General features: G+C 37.6%; 1 protein-coding gene across 2 annotated transcripts in view; it reads right to left on the reverse strand.

Annotated features, from left to right (window-relative positions):
• Window positions 1-2,473: 2,473 nt before the first annotated feature.
• Window positions 2,474-15,578, reverse strand: part of LOC150079136 (uncharacterized) — a 381,717-nt gene continuing 368,612 nt past the window's right edge. For both annotated transcript variants that reach the window (XM_090382718.1, XM_090382717.1), the window contains exons 19-20: window positions 14,271-14,443; window positions 2,474-2,718 (exon numbers count right to left, since the gene is read on the reverse strand). In XM_090382718.1, the coding sequence (XP_090238844.1) occupies window positions 2,583-2,718; window positions 14,271-14,443 (309 nt within the window). In that variant the 3' untranslated portion in view covers window positions 2,474-2,582. The remainder of the gene's footprint in view (window positions 2,719-14,270; window positions 14,444-15,578) is intronic.

Below are 15,578 nucleotides of genomic sequence, written 5' to 3' on the forward strand. Positions count from 1 at the left end.
CGTTTTAGCCCAAGCAAGTCATTTCTTCCTCATTTGTTGGGTCAACAAAGGCTTCTTCTTCTTGGGCCGATAGGGATGCAGACCACATTCCAAAAGCTGCCTTTGGATAGTTTGTGCACTTGTTTCAACACCACAGGCCATCTGAAAGTCCAGTTTTAGATCAGGAACACTAGCATGGTGATTACGAAGGCATAGCCGTTTCAAATATTAATCTTGGGACGGTGTAGTCATATGGAGCCATGCTTACACCTCCACAAAACAGGATACTAATGAGCGTGTATACACTTCCAACGTCATATTTATAGAAACGGCTGATGCAATAGAAGCATTATCTGACACAATACCTTTGCTTTGCGACGAACAAAATGACTGTAATCAAACAATATCTTATACATTTCACTACAAATGTTCCTTTTTTTTAAGGTGATGCAGTTTTCTTGTCCGTCACTGTATATAGTTAAATTGTATTTACAAGAGAATGAAGAGGAATATTAAAATATAGTAATATGGACTATTGACACTGCATCTCTGGTCACGGTAGATGGATATATAGTAGACGGACAATGGATATATAAATTAGTTGGTTCAGAGGATCAGAATACCAAATGAGCTACCAAACGACAATTGGAGCTGCAGAACACATAGAAAGATATAGGAAAAATAAAAAGAAGCACTTAATGTTGAAAAACTTGTGATTTCAATTCTTAAGGGTCAATCATTAAAATCACAGGAAAGACAGCAAGAAGTAAGGCCTCTGTTTCTGACATGAAATATATGTAAGCATGTGGTAGTATTGGCAAAGAAATTTGAATTTAGCCTCATAGTAGAGATAAGCATGGAAATGAGTACCTCTCACCTGTGCATATCTCTGCTATTAGGCATAACTCCCATTATCGCCAAATTTGCATTGCCACTAAATTCAAATTTACTATATTTCATTTCAGAAAAAGAAGCCTTACTTCTTGCTGTCTTTCCTGTGATTTCAATGGTTGACCCTTGAAGATGATATTGAAATTAATTACTTTTTTTTATTTGTCCTATATCTTTTCGTGTTTTCCATAGCTCCAATTACCATTTGGTAGCTCATTTCATATTCTGGTCCTCTTCATCAACCAACTTATATACATATAAGTTGTAATAATATTAATTTAATTACAACTTACATATTGCATTTTTTTTTGTTGTTAATATCCTACAAACAACAAAATAAAATGCTTGATCTGATGTCAGCAGAAATAAATATTGATACATGACCAGGAGACTACACCTGATCATGTATCAGGAACTGTATTTCCATTCTTGTCCCTAGTAGTAGAAGAAAAGTGAAAAGCCAAAAAGAAATTAGCATTTTCTAATGTTCCCTCATATCTGATGACAGCTATACCATTTTCACTTCCCCCACTTTATATTGGCTTGGCAATTCAGCCCATAATTTACTTACTTCATCATAACCTCTAGGATATTAACATTCTTTCACCTTTCACTAATCTTCTTTTTCTACTTTTCTCACCCTTATAGTTACTGGCACCTTGTGTAACTTTTGCATCCATTTATACATACTTAATTAAATTATTGGACAGGTATTTCGAATGAACGGAGGGGTGAAATGGAAGTGGGTTTTTTTTTTTTTTTTGGCTGATGCTGTATAAGCTTGCTTTCTTGCATCATATGCCTCTACTAATGCTAATTATTATTACAACTTACTCTTGCATCCTTTAATGCTGCTTTGCACTTTTAGGTTCATCTATCATACCTAATTTATTAAACTTGCTTTCACTGAAACCATTTCATCTGCTGTATACCTCTTTAAACTTTTCCTTTAAAGAGTTACATTGAAAAACTCATATATATATATTTATATATATATATATATATATATATATATATATATATATATATTAACATAATGAAGTAGTTAAAAAAATAACGGGGAAAAAAATGGTACAAATACGAAAATTAAGAAAAGTTTTGCCATGCTACTGGCATTAATTTTGATTTATATATAAGTCATTCTAGTAAATTTTATTGTGCTCAATTCACATCTGAGATAAAATGGTAGCTAGTGCAATATTTCAATCAGGAAGTGAAATGAACACATACATAGTTTCATTTCGCTTCCTGATTGAAATATTACACTATCCACCATTTTATCCAGATGTGAATTGAGTATAATATAGTTTATGAGAATTACCTATTTTAAGGAAGGAAGTCAAAAATGTTCATTTCTTCCACTAAATCCTATGAAAAAGTAAAACTGAATTCTCTAACGTTCGCACACCAAGTACTCTTCTACAAATAAAATGTCAGATTGAATTTAAAATTAACAGGCAAGAAATGATTCAATTTATGTACAAATCATTTTTAATCAAAAAATTTTTACATTTAAGAAAGGTGCTTCATTATACAAATTTTGGCCACAGACATGGAAACTAAATAGAATTAAAAGGAATATATAAACCCCATTTGTGTTGTCTTTTTTACAAAACATATCAGCAAAAATATCTAAAAATCTGTAAAGCTGATCCGCCATGATTGTTACTATTAGTTTTAAAATACATTTAAAAAAAAAAAACCTCAGTTCTTTACTTGTTTGTTTCAATCTTGCTAACAACCTTACATGCATTGTTGGTGTTCCACTTACGAATAATTGTTAATGCATTATTGAGTTGATTGCACCATACAATTCTTTCCTCTTTAGTGTCAGCTGCTAGAAGATTCCTGAAAAATATCAATTTGTAAATAAAATTATTTGCTATTGGACAGTTCCAACATTTCACTTATTGGCGCACACACACACACACACACACACACACACACACACACACACACACACACACACACACACACACACACACACACACACACACACACACACACACACACAAGCAGTTCCCAAAGTTTACATGTTTAACATACATCTACAGTGGCAGACAAAAAAACAGCATCACCTTAAAAGTAACATTTGTAGTGTATAAGATATTGTTTGATTACTGCCATTTTGTTTGTCGCAAAGTAAGGATTTTGCATCAGCCATTTCTATAAATATGGCATTGGAAAGCATATGGCATACACACTCATTAGTATGCTGTTTTGCAGAGGTGTAAGCAATGCTCCATATGTTCAGTTGATACCAAGAAAAAAAAAAAGTGTAGCTATTGCCAGGAATGGCTTTCTCCATGTGCTATCACTGATAAAATAGACTGTGACCAAGTCAACAGTATCCCTGGTGATGATATTAAAGCATGAAACCAATGATGTCAATAGGAGACCTGGATCAGGCCGTAAGATTGATATTTGAAATGGCTATGCCTTCGTCTTCCTAAGATCGATATTTGAAATGGCTACGTCTTCCTAAGATTTGAAATGGCTATGCCTTCTTGATTGCCATGCTAGTGCTCCTGATCTAAAACTGGACTTGGAGATAGGTGCACTTGTTTCAGCACCTCTGGTGCTAAACCAAGTGCACGAACTATCCAAAGATGATGTTTGGAATGTGGTCTGCATGCCTATCGGCTCAAGAAGCCTTTCTTGACCCAACAAATGAGGAAGAAGCAACTTGCTTGGGCTAAAACGCATGTTGCATGGACAAAAGAGCAATGGGACATTGTCATCTTTTCTGACGAATCGAAATTCAACATGCATGGCTTGGATGGGAAACGATATGTCAGAAGAAGGTATTAGAAAGTATCTGTTTTGGAGAGTCATCTAGCATGTAATTTGTAATACTTCTGGTTGGGAATCAAGCTTGTGTCCACAACAAGAGGTGTTCCTTTTAGAGGTATCAATTAAGGGGAGTTTCACTGTATAATAGCATTTGCTCATGGCAGTAGAAAGTCTGATGATTGCTAAACATAGATTGCACTCATTTGTACATTGAATGTAATGGAGAAGCAAAGTGCCAAATGAATTTTCAGAAGCATTAAGTTAAATATTATTTAATTTTAACTTAAAAATTGAGAGAATCTGCTCGTTATCCAACAGCACTACTGAAAGAACAAATTTCACATTACTGGGGGGGGGGGAGAAAGAAGGATCTGAAACAAAATTGTCTGGATTTTGGATGTTGTACCTGTAGGAATTCTAAAAAATTTATGTAGTCATGAAATTGCATACTGGTTTTTTTAAAGAAATACATTATAAACAAAGTTTGTATTAAATTTTCATCATCGCTGTAGGTAAATGAATGAAGGAAGCTTCATACTGCTTGGATTTAATGGTTTTTGAAGTAACAGTACTAATTGTAAGGTTATAATGTAGTAGTAGTAGTGGCATGTGATGCAAGAAAGCAAGTGTATGAGCTTATGCAGCATCAGCCAAAAAAAAAAGAAAAAAACTACACCATTCCCTCCAAATGCCTGTCCAGTTCCTCCTTAAATTTATTCAACCTATCAACTTCCACAACGACAGATGGAAGTTTGTTCCAGCAATTAACCACCCACTGGCTAAAGGCAAATTTCCGCACATCTATTCTAGATCTGTCTTTTCTTAATTTGAATTTATGCCCCCTTAGGTTCGTAATCTGAACAAGTGGAAGGATCCCATCAGAATTCAGCGTGCTCAACCCATTCAAGGCCTTATACACCTCAATCAGATCACCGCGCAGGTGCCTAGTCTCCAGCCACTGCAATTTGCAGAACTTAAGCCTCTCTTGGTAAGAGGATCCCTTCATTCCCCTCACCAATCTTGTTGCCCTTCTCTGTACACGCTCAAGTAAATCTACATCCTTCCTAAAATGAGGCCTCCAGACCTGTACGCAGTACTCAAGGTGTGGCCTGACCATTGCCTTATACAGAGGGACAATCACCTCCTCCTCCCTGCTAGCAAAATTCCTATATATCATTGACAAAACCCCATGACCTGCCCTGGCAGCCTGTCTGCATTGCTCAGAAAACTTCATATCTGACTGCACATTTACTCCCAGGTCTTTTTCATTTTCTACCACCTTACGTGTAGTACCACACAGTTGGTACGTTTCTCTGGGGTTACTTCTACCCATATGCAGTACTTTGCATTTGTCAAGGTTAAACTTCAGTTGCCACTTCTTAGCCCATCTGCCCAAATTATCTAGATCCTGTTGCAGTAGCACACTGCCATTACTGTCATTAACAACCCTGCCAACCTTTGTATCATCTGCAAATGATATCATGTATCATGTTATTGTAGTAGACTGAACACAGAAGAATGTGGGCTGCAATAGAATAGAAAACTTAAGTATATTAAGTTCTCTATTTAACATTTGCTGTGGGTCGGGGCATTTTGTAGAATGTGCCCCTCCTTCTGGCCTGATGACAAAGGTAAACTAATCCTTTGTTTCAGTACAGACTAATGATATAACATTATAACTTTACTTCAGTAATTTTACTTTAATTGAATTTCTCCAGATTGTAATTTTCAGGAAATATGTATGAAGGGAGGTTTGTTTCAGAAAACAGAAGTTGAAGGAAAAAATGAAGGAAAAAAAGTGGTTCTGTGAGTGTGAAGTTTGAACATTAAATGGATGCTGACTGGTTGTGACAATGTGTTCAAAGTGGTTTGAAAGAGAGGGGGGGGAATTAGAAAAGCCAATTCAGAAGAACAGTGCCCACAGGCATGCAGAAGAAACAAAACATCTATAAGACAGAGAGTGGAGAGACTTGGCAAAAGATAGGTCATTAATTGACTTAACTGCTCTCCTTTGAATGGAGTCTAAAAGCCTGAGAGAGGTTATGGGGGCACTGCCTCAGAGAACAATATTTCTGGTAGAACACATTTGAGATTTGTAGAGAGTGAGTAGCTGTTTAGAAGTAAAGCCAAGAGTGAAAGAAAACCCATGCACAGGAAGCAATATTTGTGATGTGCTTATGGAGAGAGAGAAATTAGAAGTAAGGGTAATTCCTAATATAGATACTGTGATCTTGTCTAGAAATCTAAGTGACATTGAAGATAAGTATAGGAGCAGAAGAATCCTTTTTGCAAGATATAAAGACAGCACTGAGTTTTAGAAGAATTGAAAATAATTTAACTTCTAATTTAATTTAATTTAGGCTTCTGAAACTGGAAGGTGGGATGCAATGTGCCATCATCAGCAAAACTATGGATAACTCTGGTAACTGGAAGGTCATTAACATACAAGAAAAGAGTGGGAAAAAGAACTGAACCTTGGGGAACACCTGCATTAGTGGAGAAGTTAGAGCCATGTACCTGAAGTGAGCAGTCAGAGAGAAAACTGAATACCTTTAAATGGTATGTTTTCTTCATTCATTTACTTGTGTTGTCTGAGCAACTAATTAGTTATAACAGTTAAGACATTACCAGGAAAAGCTTAAGACAATTAAATGTACTAAAATTAAAGCTATGCCATTTGTTGTTACCTGCAAAAGAAAAGAAAAGAAAAAAAAAAGAGATAATGACTTAGCCATCTCTTTCCTAACCCCATATATAATTGATGTTTACCACTTGAGAAATTATTCTGAGAACATTAATTAAATAGTTAAGCAATTGGGTACAAGAATAACTAAATGACTCAAGTTAATATTCTAACTTTATAAAAATAAAGCAAGAAAAAATATAAATAAATGTGTGCATTCTTACATACAGGAGGTCGCCGGTATCAGAGTATTCATTATCCGAGTCCCTGCAGTTACGAGGACATGAAAATTAAAGGAAGCCCTTGAGAAAACTGACCTAGCACTTGAATATTTTTGTGAGAATGACCCTCTTCATGATCATGCAGCAAATGTTAAGTGTGAATTCTTTAACTTCACACTTAACATTTGCTAAATGCTACAACACAATTCCATCTGAAAAAATATGGCAAAAAAATCCCCCAAACAACTCTGGATTCATTCTGGATTCATTCTTGTAAAACTGAAAAGTAGTGTAACTTAAATAAACTTTAATTAACCTTACATTGTTCAACATATTATAATAAAAAATGTCTAATAAAATAATAGTCTCATTTTTCAGTTCCTTCAATCCATTTTTTTGCTATGTACAAGTACATAATACATATTACGAAAATTTGGTCCCCGTTTTAAGTGGAATTTTTCGGAACCAGTTATCCTCAGCTAACGAGAACCCCTTAAATGTTTGTTCAACATTTTAATATAAATAACACTGTTAACTTTAATTATATGTTAACTAAGATTGAAGGGGATTTTCTCTACCACTGAATTCAGTGGTAGAGAAAATCATGAAGGCAATGATAAAGAGTGTATTCTTCTTCTTCTTCTTCTTCTGTGGTCCTTAGCTGGCAGCTGGGGGAGGCGGTTGGCCACGCAACCAGTATGCTGCTGTAGGTGCCGCAGGGTTTCGGACTTGCTCTGTGATGTTCTTCCATACCTTACGATCCATGGCTTCAGTCCTGGCCTGGTTAAGGTCGAGACGTCGGCTCTTCAAGTCATCTTCCACTTGCTTGGCCCACGTTTTCCTAGGCGCGGTCCGTTGGATGCTCCATTGGGTGGGTCGTTGTCTCCAAAGGAGTGTGGATGGTATTCTGTTCGTGCCCATTCTACATACGTGGCCAAACCATCTGAGCCTTCGCTTCTGGATTTGGTCGGCAATGGTTGGTTGCTGTTGGCATCTGGCACGGATGGTATCATTAGTGATGCGGTCGCAAAGAGAGATGCCCAAGATCTGCCGCAGGCATCGCATTTGGAATACCTCAAGTTTGTTCAAATCTAACTTGAGACAAATCCATGTTTCCGATCCGTAAAGAAGAATGGGCAGGATCAAAGTCCGGAAGAGTCGGATTTTAGTCTTTGTGGAAATGTTGGTCCTCTTCCACAGACACCATTTGAGCGAGGCGAACGCAGTGGCCGCCTGTCCAATTCTGCTGTGAATTTCCATGGTGGATGCAACTTTCTTCTCCTGGACCAGCGATCCAAGGTATTTAAAGTCCTGCACTTGCTCGATCTGGACGCCTTCGAGATAGATGGTGGCTTGCGACCCATCTGTTGTCAGGGCCTTTGTCTTACCAGCATTGATCTTCAAACCGTATGGCCGGGCAATGCGGGCAATGTCGTAGAGGATTTCCGTGGCTTCAGCGTCGTTACCGGCAAGGATAGCACTATCATCAGCAAACATCAGGTCAGTCACATAGTGATCCTTGTCATATTGTATGCCCTGTCTGTTTCTGAATGCTTGCCTCATAATGGCGTCGACCACGATGTTGAAAAGCAACGGGGAGGCTACATCCCCTTGGCGGACTCCAGTTTGGATGGTAAATTCCTCAGATAAATCGTTCTGGATGCGCACCTGGCTGGTTAAACCGTTGTATGCAGTATTACAAAAGTGTGTATTACAGGACCATTTAGACAGAAATTGAATTCAGAAACTCACAGCATGATTTTGTAAAGGGAAAAATCATATTTAATCAAGCTGGTTAGCTATTTTGACAGCTGCAAGTAAGAAATAATTTTGACATTGCTTACTTAGATTTCACCAATTTCTATTGTAAGAAGTGGGAAACCCAAGGATCATTACTGGGACCACTTATTTTAACTTTATTAAATGACACTGATAAAGGGATACAGGATGTGTTATCAAAGTTTACTAACATGTATAATATTAAGGTTAGTAGAGTAATCAGTCCAAGCACAGCTTCTTCAGAATGACTTACAAAAATTTCAGAAATAGTCAGAAAGGTGGAAACTAGGTTTTAATGCAGCAAAATGCAAGGTTAGAAAATAGCACCCCAAAATAACTTAAAACAACATTGGGGTTGAACTAAAAACAGTAGTTTCCAGGCAGTAAGGGGAGCCAATTGTGTCCTATGATAATGCTATTGTATAAGTGGTCGTATAAGGCAATTGCGAGACCACACCTAAAACAACAAAAAAGTTTCTTAAGAATCCACAGACAGGCAATGTGCCTGGTGAGATTTGCAAAAGGGCATTCAGATGAAGAAAGACTTCATATGTGTGAGCTGAAGAGCTTGAAAAACACCTTGATCAAATCTTAGAGGAGTTTTGATTGAGGTGTATAAGGCGGTGAAAGTGAAATGAACAGCGAAATTTTCACTGTTATAAAATGATTACAGAACTAGGGGAAACTTGAAATTACAGTGGAGGGGATATTTAGACTGGATAGCAGGAAGTTTTCTTTTAGCAAATGAGCTAATTATTGAAATAAGTCGCCTCCATGAGTGGTCGAGCATGGGGAAATTCATAGCTCAGATGGATAGATACCTATCCAACTTGGCATCAGCATGAACATACTTCATCACCAAATATACATTATGTATAATTGATTTTGAAATATAATTGATTTCTAAATCAATTATAAAAGCCAGACTTTTATAGGAGTGATTTAGATAATAAAAATCATAACCATATTTTAAAATTAAATCATGAATTCAGTATCTTGGAGAGATCATGACCTAATGCGCAAAATATTTAATCAAGAAGTGTGTGCTACGCACTGCTGCTCCTGCTCACCTGGCTACGGAGGCGCCATTAGTTATTGTGTCATGAATTGGATATAACTGAGGTCTGGATTTTTTAATAAAAACTATCCTAGGAAAAGATGCACAACTTAATTTTCACCTGGATAAGAATTACACTTTTCAGCAAAAACATAACCACTCCTGTCTTCATGAGTAGATGCATCCCACAGCACCTAGGAGCGATGTCACCAATCCGTGCACCATATATAATGATGGCACAAGCAATTCCTCTCAGTTTGTCAATACGATTCCCATGCAATAGCTGTAAGGGAAGGACCTGACGGAGTTTGAATGGGGAATTATTTGCAGTGTTAGGAAGGTGGCAGTCAGCAACTGCAGGCATTGTTGGCTGTTCGAAGCCACTATAAAGAAGGTGTTGCAGAAATGGTCTCGGGGAAAAGTAGGTAGAGAGAGCAGGATGTGAAGACTACCACTGATTGACAGTTGAAGTGAACAGCAATTGGCATGTGCTGTCTGGGACAACAGATGGCTCACAATCCCTCAATTAACTGCAGACTGGTCCTTGAGGTTGTCACAGACTTTCTCTCAGATATGCCAGACAAGCTGTACTTGCTACCTGGGAGTCTAAAACGCTGCTGGAACTGATATTCGGGTGACACAAGTCAAGTGGACCCAATTTCGGCGAAATCCGGACAGTCTGTGACAGCCAAATCCTCTGCATGCACCTTCACGGTGGTGGGACTGTTAGTAATCCTCGGTATAACCTCCATGCACAAGTATATGGTGGGTGACCACCCAGGTGTGAACCAACGTAAGCAGGGGTTGAGGTGTGGCGCCCACACCACATGGAGGAACGCCGCTCCTCTATGTTACCAGGCATTACTAGGTGGTAGATGACTTTCATCAACCAGTGAAATACCACCACTTTGCTCATTGGAGGCTTGAAGTGGTGGAACCCATGTTTAGTCTCTAGAGCTAAGTTCGGGTCAACCCTTCCGTATCTCTTCCATCATGCAGTATGATTGATGACTTTTGAGGTTACGATGAACATTGTGGCGAGATCCAATATTCCTTACATTTCAAGGGTACAGCTCTAAAATGGTGTTCGCAGGCCGGCCGCTAGTCAGTACACTGGACCGAACCTATTGGTAACTCTCTAGGAGGCTTTCGGATCAGCTAGTGTATAATCTTGCTACCTCTACTCTGCCAGTCAGTGACTGGAGGGAGTCCGAGTAGTGTGTATGCGGGGGGCATTGTCGAGGCAACGTTATGACAAGGATCTGGGTATATTCATACCATGTGTATGCCATATCCAAAAATTTCATTACTTCATACAGCATGTCCCACCCACTTTTTCTTACTATTGAATACACCATGAATTGCCAAACTAATAGAGCAAGCTTATCTGTGAAAAGATCTAAACCTTCCAAGCACTTCCTAATTCATTTCACAAATATACATGGTCTCAATTCTAATCTCAACGATGTCCATTTCCACTTGCAGTCTGCCAAACCCCATGTACTTTTTCTGACAGAATCTCAGTTATCAGTTGATTCAACCACTGCTCATCTCAGATGCCCAAATTATTCGCTGTATGATTTCTTTCGCCTCAAAGGTGGTACTTGTGCATATGTCCGTTATGATATTCCCTGTCAGAGACTTGGCAATTTGGAATCTCCTCTCTTTGATCTTCTCTGGCTTAAAATCTCTCTACCTCATTGTGTTAAATTCATCTGTTGTCTCTACCATTCTCCCAACTCCACTAATCACTTGGAGCTCTTTGACTTCCTCTCTTTGCAACTTGACTTTCTCCAGTCCAACTTTCCTAACAGTGAGGTAATTTTCCTTGGTGATTTTAATGTTCACAACTCCAGCTGGCTTCCGTTTTCTAGTAACACCGACCCAGCAGGTCGAGATGCTGAGGCTTTTGCAATTACTAATGACCTAGCACATACTGTTCATTTACCTACAAGATTACCAGACAATCCTAATCATACAGCCAATACACTTGATCTTTTTCTCACAAACAACCCTTCTAAGTACACAGTTGAAGTGAGAGGTTCTTTAGGCACTTCAGATCACAACTTGGTAATTGTCTCTTCTCCAATGGAACCTTTATCTCATGGCTATTCCCAATCTCGTGCTGTTTGGCATTACAAGAATGCAAAATGGGATGACCTGCGAAACTTCTTTTCTTCTTTTCCTTGGTCGGATTACTGTTTCATAACTTCTGATGTCAATGTTTGCTCAGATCGTGTCAGTGAAATTATTCTTGCAGGAATGGAATCCTTTATCCCACACTCCACTTTAAAATCTCATCCTTTATCTAAACCTTGGTTTTCCAATAAATGTGCTAAGGCTGTTCAAGAGAAGAATATTGTATATTGTAATTAATTGTTTCTAATTCTTCAGTTTCATTTGCTGCCTACACCAAAGCTCGCAACAATTGTAAAACAGTTATTAATCAGTCCAAATTAGAGTTTGCATTGCACATTGCATTTCACTTTCCATTTTTAAAAAACCTTGTCCTGCTCAATCAGCTTCAACTTCTCGAAAATCTGCTACCAATTCCTTAAATGCCGATCTTCAGGTAATTCTCCAGTGGGGTAAAGACAACTTAGTTGATTTTAACCCTTCTAAAACTGTCTTGTCTTATATCTTGCATAAAGGGTTCTTCTGCTCCTATGCTTATCTTTAGTGACACTCTGATTTCTAGGCAAAATGATATATCTCTTTTGGGGATTACCCTGACTTGTAATCTCTCTTGGCACAAGCACATTACAAATTTCCTCTGCATCTAAAAAACTTGGTTTTCACTTTCGTTCTCGGCATTACTTTTCTTCCAAACAGCTGCTCACTCTGTATAAATCGCAAATCCGCCCTGCCATGTAATATTGTTCCCACATCTGGGGTGGTGCCCCCAAAACCTCTCACAGGCTTCTTGATTCCATTCAGAAGAGGGCAGTTAGGTTAATTAATGATTCATCTCTAACAAAGTCTCTCCACTCGCTTTCTCATAGACGTACTGTTTCTGCTGCATGCCTCTTCTACAGATACTTCCATGGGCACTGTTCTTTTGAATTGGCTTCTATAATTCCCGCTCTCTCTCTTTCAAAACAGTCCGAACACGTGCCACTACCAGCCAACATCCATTTACTGTCCAACTTCAAACCCACAGAACCAACTTTTCATCTTCCTCATTTATTCATTCAACTGCCGTTTTCTGGAACAACCTTCCTTCATACGCATTTCCTGAAAATTACAATCTACAGAAGTTCAAGTCCTATGTCAACAAATATCTTCTTTCGTCTTCTCAACCTCCAACCCAAGCACGGTACTAAGTACTATAGGTTCTAATACCTTTCGTGTTTGGGGTTCACATAAAAAAAAAAAAAAAAAAAAACTACAACCAGGGTGCACAGAGAAACGTTTCTGAGCACACTATCCAGTAGCTTTTGTGGAGGGGCCTATGAACTAGGCAACCTGTTCATATGCCCACTCACCCTCATCGACACCTCTGCCTGCAGTGGGCATGGCAGCACTGATCCTGGACATTGGACAACTGGAAGAGAGTCAATCTGATGAATCAAGGTTCCAGCTCCACCATGCTGATGGATGGATACATATTCAATGGCGAGCATGTGAGCTACTGCAACCAGACTGAAACTAAAACAGGCTAAGAACAGTTTTATCATGGTTTGGGATGTTTTCATCAACATCACCTGGTCCCCCTCCATTCCCACTGAATACACCCTTACTGCTAGATCCTACGTCAGCATTGTTTCAGACCAAGTTTTGCCTTACATGGTGACCATGTATCTGGATGGCACTGGACTCTCAACAAGACAATGCCCTATGTTACAAGGTCACATTGTGCAGGAAATGGTGGTCCCCTAGCCACCAAATTCCCCCAACATCAAACTCGTCGAACGTTTGTGGTGGAACACAGCATTCACCAGTGCTTCATCACTGTTGCTGAATTCTCAGATCTCCTGTTCACTTGGCCAGGATACCTGAGGACACTTACTGCAGTCACATGGCATAAACTTCACAAGACTGCAGTAAGTGTACCTGAGGGCACTTACTGCAGTCTTGTGAAGTCGATGCCACGATGGGTGCAAACTGCAATCACAGCAAAAGGCAACCCACCATGCTATTAGATGGGTGGTTGTAATGATTTACCTAATCTCCCTTCTTCCATTCTTTCTACATGTTCATACCATCTTAAATTTACTTCCACTTACATTTAGCTGGATATTTATTACCATTTTTTTTTTATATATATATATATATATATATACACACAACTCTCATCTCCAAAGATTATAATTTTTGATCAATTCCTTTATTTCTTACTTTCTCTCAACTCTACTGTACATGTTAAAAAAAGGATTAAAAGCTTTTGAAAGCTAATTTTCTTTTTTACTGCAAAATGAATTTGTTTAACTTGCCATCCTACACTTCCTGTTTTACTTATTCTATTGTTTATTTCTATGGCTGATTTTCTGTCTTCATTAAGTCTGTTCCTAGATACATACACAATTACTAACCTGTTTCACTTTCTGCTATTTTTGTACACACTAAATTTTTCTGCTTCACACCTAACTTTCATTTTTATGTAACTAATATTACTCCATGACCTTTATTTTATTCAGATTCTTGAAGATCACACAGGATACTTACTATTCAGTAACCCAATATCATCTTCACATAATACAATCCTTTTACATCTCATGCTAAACACTGTCAATAAAATGCTTCATGAAGATCATTAACTTTAATGTAAAAAAAAACACGTATGCAGAAAATAAAGTTTAATATTATTACAGCACAAATTAAATATTTTCTCCATTATAATGATAATATATAATATATAAATACATACTTGGTAGTAGTAATGGTATTTTGACTGTAGGAAATTAAAGTATTTCTGTCATTCTTTTTCTGTGGCCTCACACTGACGAGCTGAAATGTATGAGAACGAGCACAGATATCTCTAGATACCAAACCAACTTGCCCTGTTATACACTGGCACAAATTAATCTTCCCAATAGGATCCTAAAATATCAATATAAAATATTTGCTTTTTATTTGAATGAAGAACTACAGTTTAGGCAGTGCAAGCTGATTATATCATATTAAAAAATAAAATATTCTACAAATATTTAACATAATCTACATTCAACACTTCTTTCAACATGGTGAGAAGTGGAGTCAATTTCCATTTTGTTTCAAGTTAGACCCAAAATAAAAATGTTCCCATCAGGAGTCAATCATGTGATGATCTGGTTTGTATCAGACTCAGAACACAAGAGTTCTAAATGGATGTGTTTATGATTTGATAGGCTATCACCCAGTTTCAAGATGACAGATTAAAATGAAAGTACCCTCCCACTCAGAATATCACGAACTCCCCATGGAAGGGAGTTTTATGAACTACAAACATGCTTATAATTTGAGTGGATAATTGAATGAGAAATACCCCCAAGGCTTTTTGTAGATACTGATTCTGCTTCCAGTGATTATTCAAATTGTGAACAAAAGTTCTAAACATATAGTTTTTATAATATGATTGGTCATCATGTTGACTTAAGGTTGCAGACTGATATAAAAACATTGCCCATCAGATGGCCTAAGATTCCTTCCCACGTCACTTATGATGCATCAGTAATTTAAACCATATTGCATCAACATATTATGCATATTGAAAATCCTAGAGGAACTCATGAGGAAAAAACCTTTTTTGCATATTGTAAATTATATGAATGGTAGGCACCTTATTTCAAGATAGTAGTGGATCAAAGTCTACCAAGATGGAAACATTAACACCCACCCTTTACAGAAAAATAATTTCACAATAAAAACAAAACAAGTTAACATCTAAATAATAGCTGCTGCAAGAGAGGAAGTAAGCTACTGCAGTGGTTTGCAGAGTGTGGGGTATTTACCACTCTGGGTGAAATGCTGTTAAGGTCTGTTCAAAAAAATATATTTGTATTATGCCTTTAAAATGTTGGAGTCCACTGGTACTTCGATATTTTTTCTTTTCCAAAATATCAGTGGACTGATATTTTGAAAAGAAAACGCTTGTGTTAAATTTTTGCTTTAAAATCAGAAACCCACAAGTGAAACATTTATCTTCTTAAAATAGCATAAGGGTTTTGCAATAGGTTGTACACAAGCTTTAGACTAA

This window comes from Mastigoproctus giganteus, chromosome 10, assembly GCF_048544385.1.
Source record: "Mastigoproctus giganteus isolate SK-2022 chromosome 10, ASM4854438v1, whole genome shotgun sequence".
Classification (NCBI taxonomy): domain Eukaryota; kingdom Metazoa; phylum Arthropoda; class Arachnida; order Uropygi; family Thelyphonidae; genus Mastigoproctus; species Mastigoproctus giganteus.